At 37.9% G+C, this 9886-nt stretch overlaps 1 protein-coding gene across 4 annotated transcripts; it reads left to right on the top strand.

Annotated features, from left to right (window-relative positions):
* The first annotated feature begins 288 nt into the window (after positions 1-288).
* On the top strand, positions 289-8451 carry LOC116265407 (uncharacterized). Of its 4 annotated transcripts, none has more exons than XM_031645988.2 (13): positions 289-584; positions 689-770; positions 853-942; positions 1545-1622; positions 2024-2098; positions 2552-2604; positions 3262-3412; positions 4436-4546; positions 6091-6217; positions 6305-6402; positions 7008-7143; positions 7619-7671; positions 8069-8451. In XM_031645988.2, the coding sequence occupies exons 1-13, from the start codon at positions 529-531 to the stop codon at positions 8147-8149; spliced, it is 1191 nt and encodes a 396-aa protein (XP_031501848.1). In that variant the 5' UTR covers positions 289-528; the 3' UTR covers positions 8150-8451. The 4 variants fall into 4 exon arrangements, with proteins under 4 accessions (XP_031501848.1, XP_031501849.1, XP_049936696.1 ...); XM_031645989.2 differs by having other exon boundaries at positions 682-770; XM_031645990.1 differs by lacking the exon at positions 289-584 and adding an exon at positions 1254-1330 and having other exon boundaries at positions 753-770.
* Positions 8452-9886: the final 1435 nt, after the last annotated feature.

Below are 9886 nucleotides of genomic sequence, written 5' to 3'. Positions count from 1 at the left end.
ATATCTATAATTTCACCACATTTTCTAAAACATATTGCTTTTAAAGCATGCATTTTTTAAAGATACGGTTTCAAATCTGACCCGCTTGTTGCCATCAACAGTTCGGACCAGGATCCAGGATACTTTAATGGGGCAGACCCGAGTTATTTGTTTATAATGGCTGCCCTCTGACAAGTCAACCTTTTCGTCCCTCCCGCGCTTTTCTTGAAGATCTCTTCGATCAAGCCTTCGTCATTCTTTTGCCACGTAGCAAAAGCTTTGTGTTCTTTATACGCGTTGCGCAGCCAAAGGATGAGTTCCAACGCCGGGACCCGGCTTTCTTCTTCGGTCGTCTTCTTCCAAAAGCCTTACACCGACGGAGAGAATTCCTGCGAGTCGTTCTTGGACTTCCTGGAGGTAGATCTCAGCGTCAGCTGGTCCGATAGCGCGAGAGTTGTGCGGTTGCTTAGACGATATTGGAGGAGGTTGGCGGCCGGAGTGGAGGGTCTGGGTCTTCTTCTCGGTGTTGTCCTCTAGGACTCCACGTCGATGTCTCGTCGGCAGGGCCTCCATATCCCTCTCTTCGACTCTGAAAATGTCGCGAGGTCTTGTTCCTCTTTGAATTCTTTGGATGTTCCTAATTTTCTTTGCTTCCCTTCTTCTGCTTGCGAAAATTGACAACGGCAGAACTTCTTTTGTAAGATCTCAGGGTGAGAATGGCTTCGGGATCGGCTTCAGAAACTGCTCAGTTGTCTTCTTCTCTACCGCCTCTTCCGGAGAAACGAATTGTCGTCAGTTCCCTCTCTCTGGGTCAAATTGGTCGGAACTTTTATCTTCGGAAGATTGGGTTTGATTGTGGTTCGGTGATTGCAGCTAGGTTGTGGCGGCGCTGGTGTGGATTATTTGGCCGTCGTGAAGCAATTCCCTCAACCAGATGATAAAATGCGGTGCGTGAGTGCCAAGGTGAGTCGTTCGTTAGTGTTAGATGTCAGGTTCTGGATGTGTTTCGAGGCTTTCTGAAACGTCTTCTTGGCGATCAATAATGTCCTGCGTACTTAACTTTTTTATTTTTTTTCTTCGAAAGGGTAAAATTTAAGGGAGAAATCCAAATTAAGAAAGCTATGGATAATGCATATTTTGAACACGAAGTTTAAAAGTCTGTAGTGTAAAAACATTTTTTATGACGTATATATCTGGCTTTAAAAGTTCGACGGTGTTTTTAACGTATGACATTCTTCGAGAACATCACGTTGCTTTTATTTCATGAACGCCAGATGGCGGCGATACTCGTAATGTTGGACTCCGGCTGGCATTTTTGGTTCCACAGATGCCACGAATGGAAGTGCTGCTGGTTCGTTTGAGTTTGTCTTGTCGGAAGTGTGATATTTCTCGTGCTCTTGATTACTTGGTGAAGCTAATATTTCCAGAAGTTGAATAGGGCGTATACGTAGGAATGGTCCACTTTTCTTTTTGGTGCTTAAGTCTCTTTTTCAGCCTGCAGTTCGTTTTTGAATGTTTCTTTTGTGTGTATACTATTCTATTTTGTGAACTGTTTCTCGTTCTAGGTTGAAGGAGGTGGAAATGCCGCGAACACACTGACGTGCACAGCCCGTTTGGGGCTGAGGCCTAGGCTTATAACAAAGGTTATGCTCATTCTACTCATTTTTCCTTTATCTTCTATGCTTGTTTTGCTCGTTCTTGTCCCGTTTGCCTTATTCGATTAGATGCTGCCATCCTTGAGGAATGGTGTGCATACCTGGTGTAGATGTGAAAGAAAGAATTGTTCAGGTGTCGAGATCTTGCAGGAATTTTTCCATGAATAAATACAAGCATGGGTTTCAGTTACAACACGAGTGACTCATGGTCCGTAAGAAAAAGTTTGCAACATGAAAAAAAAATGCATCTTTTCAGTTAATTGACAAATTATGATGAGCATTTCTGTAGAAGTTCTGAAATTACTTAGAAACTATGGTCTTTTTTGAGGTTACCGCTTTCCATGTTGGTGTACGAGTTCCTCACTTCTTCAATTTGTGATTTATTTTAGGTTGCTAATGATGGCCTAGGAAAGAACATTCTAGACGAATTAGAATCAGATGGAGTTGACACGAAATACATTGTGGTAAGCCCGTTATGCTCTTTTTGTTGCATAAAGTAGTTCTGGGAAACATGCAATTGATTTTTAATTTGGTAAAAACTTTAGCTACATCATTTTCCAGTTGTTCCTCCCAGATTTTGCTGACACAATTTTGGCTTGTGACTTTTGGAAGATTTTTTAAAGTACTTGTGGTTTATCGCACTGGCAGAAAATGCAAGATAGTGCTATCTTTTGTAAGATTTTCCAATCACTTGTTAAAACCTGAGAAAAAGGGAATTAGGGAAGTACCTCTCGAGGCCACAACCATGCTTTATCCTTGCTTTCCTATAATGTGAAAGGTACCCTTGTAGCCTTCAAAAGATTTACATGATTAAGGAATAGAAGTAAACAAGATATGACAATCCACCGAGGCATAATTTTCTTCAGAAGTTCTCTTCAGTCATGTTGCTAATGACTATATGAAAATGTAAAATGCAGGTCTCTAAGGATGGGAATTCTCCATTTACCTATGTTATTGTTGATCCTCAAACGTAAGAGATTTGTGCTTCTTTTTTGAATTTTGATATATTAGCTTACTTCAAAGCATACCTTGCATTGCTATCTTCCTTGAATAAACTTTTACCATTTCTTTATTTTTCATTTGACTGTAATGAATATTGTGATAATTCAAGTCACTTGGTTGCCCTCATAAACTAGTGGCTATTGTTGGGACTTCCTTTCATATCACTGATGGCCTGAAGTAAGGTTGGCCTAGTTATAATAGCATTGAAGCTCTGACAACATGATTAACTGACACCAATCTGGTGCAGAATGGAGGAGATGTTATTTCACAAGATCCCTGCTCAAATGGGAAGTTGTACCTAAAGATGCTTGAAGTACCATAATGGATGACAGCATGAAAAAGTCTTGCTAGGGGTTTTAGTTGCACAGTTCATCTTATCAATATGTGTGTGTGTGTGTTTGTGTTTATGTAAGGATCTGAAATGTTATCACCAATGAGTGAAGCATTAGTTTCTTGCATTGGAACATGAGAACAAGTTATGCACTCAGTCATGTTAGGCTATTAAAACGGATTCTTCTTTAGACTTTAGTTGTACTTTTTACTTGTTGAAGTTCTTATTTGTATGATTACTCATTATTCATAATTGTTGTTTCTAACTAGTGCCATCTAATTGTCTCTTACATAGAAAAACTCGCACTTGCATTTTCACGCCTGGGGACCCGCCTATGGTTCTTGATGATCTTTCACCTTCGAGCGTATCCTCTGCATTGAGTGGTACAAGCCTTGTATATTTTGACGGAAGGCTGCAGGAAACGGCATTGGTTATTGCAAAAGAAGTAAACTTTTAATTATTTGCTATTATTCTTATGTAGCTTATGTTATTTGGCAACTACTTTGGCTGGAACTACTTCTCTTTTCAAGGCATCTTGAATTTCTGATTATTTGAAGTTTGGCTATGTGATGCTAGCTTGGATTGAGAAATGGATGTTGTTCAAATTCTTCATTAGTACTTAACATCATTCAAACTCTCAGACATGACTGACAGATTCACATGTGCATTTGTGTTATGAGTGATGGTTATAGTAAACAATTCATCTAATTTGTGAAATTAAGTATAGCTCAAATGTTAATAAGTGTTCATTGGTCTTTGACGTAATACATGAAGAAATCTATATTATTGTACACAATTGAGTCAAGAGTTACCCCTGTCACAGATGAAATTGAGAATGCCCTGTAGATTTCTTTTGAGTAGTTATATGTTGCATCAGGCGGTAGTAAGCATTCATTAGCCTTTGATGTATTCTACTAAAATCTCTATGTTATTGCTGTTGATATAAATATTGCTGGCTTTTTCAAAAAGCACGCTTTGTCAGAATGTTAAAAAAATGAAACAATGTGAAAAAATCAGTATCTTTTGAAAAGAAACACCAAAATGAAATATCAAATATGTTTTTTGATGTCTTTTAAACTTTTTTTTTTATGTAAACAGTTAATTTAGATTTTGATCCATTTTTTGCAAGAGAATTAGCATAAAATTCAAATTTTATAATCTTTTTATTTGTAAAATATTCCAATTCTCTAGATTTCCCAAAATTTTTCATGAGAAAGACAAAGTTGGCATTCAGTAACCCAGAAAAACCTTGCTGATAAATACACAAGAACAATATTTGTAACCGTGGTTGGTGCACACAATTGGGACAACATGGCATTTTTCAGTTCCTTGTTAATTTTACGTTGGAATTTCTAACCTTAATCAAGTTGGAAAAGGACTTAAGGAACCGATAACATGTTCCATTTGCTTTTTTCTGCAAATTAGTCCATGCAACTGAACAACTGTCTCTGTATTTTTTCTGATACAGGCTTCTAATTTGGGTATACCCATATTGGTTGATGCTGAAAGGAAAAGAGAAGGACTGGATGACCTCCTTAATCTAGCAGATTATGTTGTATGCTCAGCTAAATTTCCTCAGGCAAGTGTCTTAATTTCACCATTGACATTTTTTGCCTTCCCGGTAGATTTTGGAAGCAAAATCATACTGGTGCCAGTTTTGGACAAACTTGTCCAATTTAATATACCAGGCCCAGGTGTTTCTAATGCAAAATGCTTCATTTTACTTAGTATAATTCATGGACAGTTTTGTATCCTTAATCGACAACTTTACTTTAAAATTCTTGATGGAGATTGTTCTATCTTCTTGGTAAAGGATTCGATGGAGTAGATTTGGTTAGAATAGTGAATAGATAAATAAATTCAAGCATGTGAATCTTCATAAATGGCCGCAATGCATGAACAAAAAGGAGCAAGGGGCATGGCCATTTATGCAAAATAGTATTCATTGAATAGATCTTTGTTATGGATGCATATGTTCTTACAAGGAAAACAAAGTTGGAGATGCTTATGAGTTTTTTCCTTTGTTTAGATCTTCAGCTGTGAGATTGGTAAATAGCACATATTAACCTAATTGAATTTTGTACTCTTGTACTCTTCTTTTATAGAGTGTGACCTATGTAACAGGCTGTCTAACAGCATGGATGGCTTCTAAGAAGAGCAACTCGCTCCATAGGTTGTGCATGTAGATGCTTGCAAATTTCAAGCATCAGTGCTGATTTCTACCATGGTCTGCAGAAAAGCAATTCAGGTGCCTCTTGTAGTAAGGAGATAGTAATTAACCAGATAACTCTTACATGCATTCTTATTTGCAGAGGATGGTTATCTGCAAATGGGCAAGATTCATTATATGTGATCACCGGACATGGAAGTAAAAGTGTATTAAATGGAAGAAACCAAACTGTTTTACATCCTCAACGAAGTCTTCTTTGCATGATTGACAGGAATCTTTTTACTTGGAACTTTTTGTTTTTCCTGCTTCTGGGTGGCAAACTGGCAAAATCTTAAGAGTCGGTCACAACTAGGCCAAGCTTAATCAGCTAAATCAATTAGGCTATTAACCACATTTTGTGTGTGTGTTCTCCTATGTTTGGAAAGAAAATAAATAAAAGTTACTGATACAATCATACAACACATGGACAAAGAGTAAGTACTACTTAAAGAAAAAGGGGGAAAACATTACAGAAACTTATTAATTTCTGAACTTTATGGAACTTAATCAGCATATGATCTAAATTTTAGTGATAGATATTTTAGGTTTGGCAAGGCTTGACCAACTCACGAGAAAACTATTTGCGAACCAGGCCTGGTCAAATTTGTCTGGTGGAGACTTGGTTGCTTGGCAAGTGCACAAACCAAGTGGATTGATTTGAGTTGCAGTATGGAACAATAGCCCTGCCAACCATGTCTTGCCCAGCACCAAAATTCCATAAAGGTGCACAACACAAATAAAACAATCATGAACAAGATAAGTTGTTCACTTGCTTTACCTCATGGCGAGGGCATTAGTATTGGGAAACATTCTTATTCCATGTCAAAAAATCTCATGCATGCAGATTTTATGAACGCACAGGAATTTTTGTCACAAGTTTCAACAGTTTGATGGTAAATTGATGTTGGTCACAGGCATGGACAGGGGCTCCTACAGTTCCATCTGCCTTGATTGCTATGCTTTTAAAGCTGCCACAGACTAAATTTGTGATTGTAACTCTTGGAGAATCAGGATCTGTAATGTTAGAAAGAAGCTTACATGGTCAGTGGATGTGAGTTTTTTTTTTTTTTTTCCTTTCATTTTGGTGTTTTTGAAGGTCTACGACTGACAATTATGATCTGTATGCAGGCCCTGGCATGGACAATATGGACGTAGACAACCTTTTTAATTCATTAAAGCAGAACATTGATGATAGCAGTATTATGCCAACGTGTTTCCCATCAGAGGTACATGACTTTTAATATCTTTTAATTCCTTGATGAATAGCTTCCTATTTTTCTTTAGGAATTTTGACTCTGATGTGGTGGCTTCATATGGCCACCCACTAGATGAAGTTTAGTGCCAACTGCCAAAAAAGGCCAGAAATCGACCCTTGAATTGCAATCTTTTCTATTAGTATAATTTTTATTGACAAATGCTCTTGAATTTGATTGTTTTATCTTTGCCTACATGCCGTGAACAATGAATTGGGCTACTGTTTCCTATTAATATTGGAAGTCTTATGACTAGCTTGTTTTTCTTACATTTGAATTTATGGCTGTAAACAAATTTGCAATTTTTTGTTATAGTCATCAACGGATATTTGTTATATAAATATTATTATTATCGTGATGTCTGACATTGCGTTATAGGTAACAACATCGTTTCTGCATCCCCTCCACCCTCTTGTTTTTTTTTTTCCTTTTACTTTTGAGGTTGAATATGTAATCCTAATGGATTTAGGGCATGCTAGCGTTGCAGTTTATTTTTGAAAATCTCTGCCATGAACCATGCCCTACAACCTGGAAATGTAGTTCACTAATTCGAAGATTCTTTCCAACTTTTCATATAGGTCGTGATGCTCAGAGCAGATGGGATTGGCCAGGTAACTGGGAGGATAATTATAGGCACTGCAGAAAAAATTCCACCTTCCGAGCTCATTGACACAACAGGAGCTGGGGATGCATTTATTGGAGCGGTTATATACGGTGGGTTTTTTTGCTACTCTTCATATTGCATGATGGCTCCAACTTGAACGTTGAACTAGTAAATAAAGGATGTCCTGCATTATCCCAAAGTTGGTTTTTCTTTTAGGGATTAAATATGAATAAAACGTAGTTATGGTCGTATGGGGCTAAAATAGACAACCTAAGATATGAATAGAATGGAAGTAACCTTGATTTCTGTTCAACTTCGTCACCTTGCTGTCAGCTGAGGAGACTTTTCTTCAGCAATCAGCATTCCACGTCCAGTTGTTGTGTGAAGAGTAAGGACTAAGGAGGTCCTGGCATCACCAACCATTTTATGTTACTAGCTGCATCTTTGTTGTTTGATTGCAGGACCCTTGGCATCACTAACCATTTTATGTTACTAGCTGCATCTTTGTTCTTTAATTGCAGGGACTCTTTTTCTCTCTTCTCATGGCCACCACAACTGATGTCTTTTCTTCCTACTATTGTGTAGGCGTCTGTGCAGGCATGATGCCTGAGAAAATGTTGCCTTTTGCTGCTCAAGTGGTATGTCATTTTCTCCTAGCCGTTATCCTTGCCTATCCATCTTTTAGGAGTGCATGCATCGCTATTTGATTTTTGGAAAAACGTTTGTCTACAAGCTCATGTATGAACACCCTTTGATATCTCAGTGTACTCCATAGTTCCGATCAAGTTTTACCGTAAAGATTTGGTCCATTGCTGATTTAATAAGAATTGACTTTTGAGCTGTGCTGGACGCAAGACAGTCTCTAAAGTGGAAGTTGCGCCATGATCAAACCAGCAACACTGATCACACCTATATGGCCAAATTTCTCTTTATAACATAAAATATTGAGATATGTGTACGTCTGGTTTTACTCAATATCAACGTTTTGAGAGATAGAGAAAGTTTATTAATAGTGTTGAGAATCTGTATTTGCAGGCTGCTGCCAACTGTCGTGCTTTGGGTGCTCGAAGTGGCTTACCTTTGCGTAGTGATGCACGATTGGCACCATTGCTATAGGCAAACCGGAGCTGTTGCATGACCAAAACGCGTTGCAACCACCAGCTCTTATTTCAGTAATCTCTTCCGTAACTTCCTCCTGCTGGTGATATTACTCATTACAGTTTTGGTGACGCCCAGTCCAAAGTTCAGAAGCAGGACCCTTTATCCTACATCGGCTGTACTCGTGTTTGAGTCCAAAGTTCAGAAGCAGGTAACTGGCACCATTGCCGTCCATGGCATCCATTGGCACATGCTCCCGAGCTTGGTCCCCTATATGGAACTAATTATATCTTTGGAATACAAAAAAGGTGTTGATTCTATACTGATGAGAAAAGAAGAGCGACAAGCTGCTTCATCAAATAAGATTCTTATAAAATACCACAAGTACATGTAATTCGTACACATACTCACGTATGATTAAGTTGCTCCTTAGGTTTGTGCATCCGATGTAGATAAACTGGACCTAGGACAATAAAATGCATTAGAGGTCCAATTATTTAAAAACTTTGTATACTAAAAGTTGACAAAATCCTCAAACTAGACCTAAATAACTTACAATTACTTTAGTTTGAAATGTTTAATTAAATAAAAAGATGTCAAACATTAGATGCTTGGAGTTATTCAGAAAAGCGAGAGGTTAACAACCTATTGTCGAAAAAGAGGTCCAAAAGGCACCACCCTCTCTCCCTTTCTTTTTAGGTCCTCGACAAAGATTAGTGCACCTTTTCCGTATCCTCTAGGCCGCAGAGCACCCTTACCTTTTGCGGCCTAAAGGAGTATCACCCATGGAACCAAAGCATGAACGCACCTTTTATGTATCCCCGCCCCAGCGAGCTATCACTATAAAAAGACATGGATATGCCCTGACCAACTATCACTATTAAAAACAAAAAAAAAAACTTGAATTGAAGCATGGATGCACCTTCCATGCACCTTAAAGAAATGGTCGTGGTAGGTGTTGGGAAACTGCCGGTTTTGTTTCAAATATACAGGGCATGATCCCATGGTAACAAAAGCAGTTCATGTTGCTTATTGGGATGAACGTTTGGATGAGGACTTCGGCCTCTACAGGGTAGTGGAAATCCCTACTTACTTGAACATGGAAATGTATAAAGTTGGCATGTTTTTGGGTCATCAATGAGAAACTCCTATAAATGAGTATGCTTTTCAAGCGGCACAACCCACCTTAATCCCTCACAAAAACAAAGCTCAAAAAGTGATATATATATGTATGGTTTTTTTTCTAACTGGATTGAGATCCACCAACAAGCAGAAGATGCAACATTTACCTATAACTGCTCAGGTATATATTTGTGTGAAATTGTATATGGAATCTAAATAGTGATTGAATTTGAATTTCTTTACCAAATCCAAATAAATGGATTTTGACATCGAATCTCTAATCAGCTATCCCCTACTTTTCTACATCGCAAAGCATTACGCAGGTGTCGAAATAAATGATTTTAATGCAGCTTTTTGAGGTGGTTTCACATAGGAAAGGCGATTTTCTAAATGTATAAGTTAAAGTCATATATGTGTAAAGAATTGGAATGTAACAATATGAAGGGAAAAAAAACTACGAATCTTTTACTATTAAAGTCATATCTGTAACGCCCATGATCTCATTCCTTTTTCCTTATTTATGGAAAAACATTAATAAGGGGGAGAATTATAAACGGCAGATTTAAATGGGGGTTACATAAAATGAAAACTGACAATTTAATCATAGGGAAAGCAGTTTTGGAAAGAAAAGAA

Source organism: Nymphaea colorata, chromosome 12 (genome assembly GCF_008831285.2).
Source record: "Nymphaea colorata isolate Beijing-Zhang1983 chromosome 12, ASM883128v2, whole genome shotgun sequence".
Lineage (NCBI taxonomy): Eukaryota > Viridiplantae > Streptophyta > Magnoliopsida > Nymphaeales > Nymphaeaceae > Nymphaea > Nymphaea colorata.
Note: the sequence above shows the minus strand (reverse complement) of the source record. Positions and strands in the feature narration are given on the sequence as shown.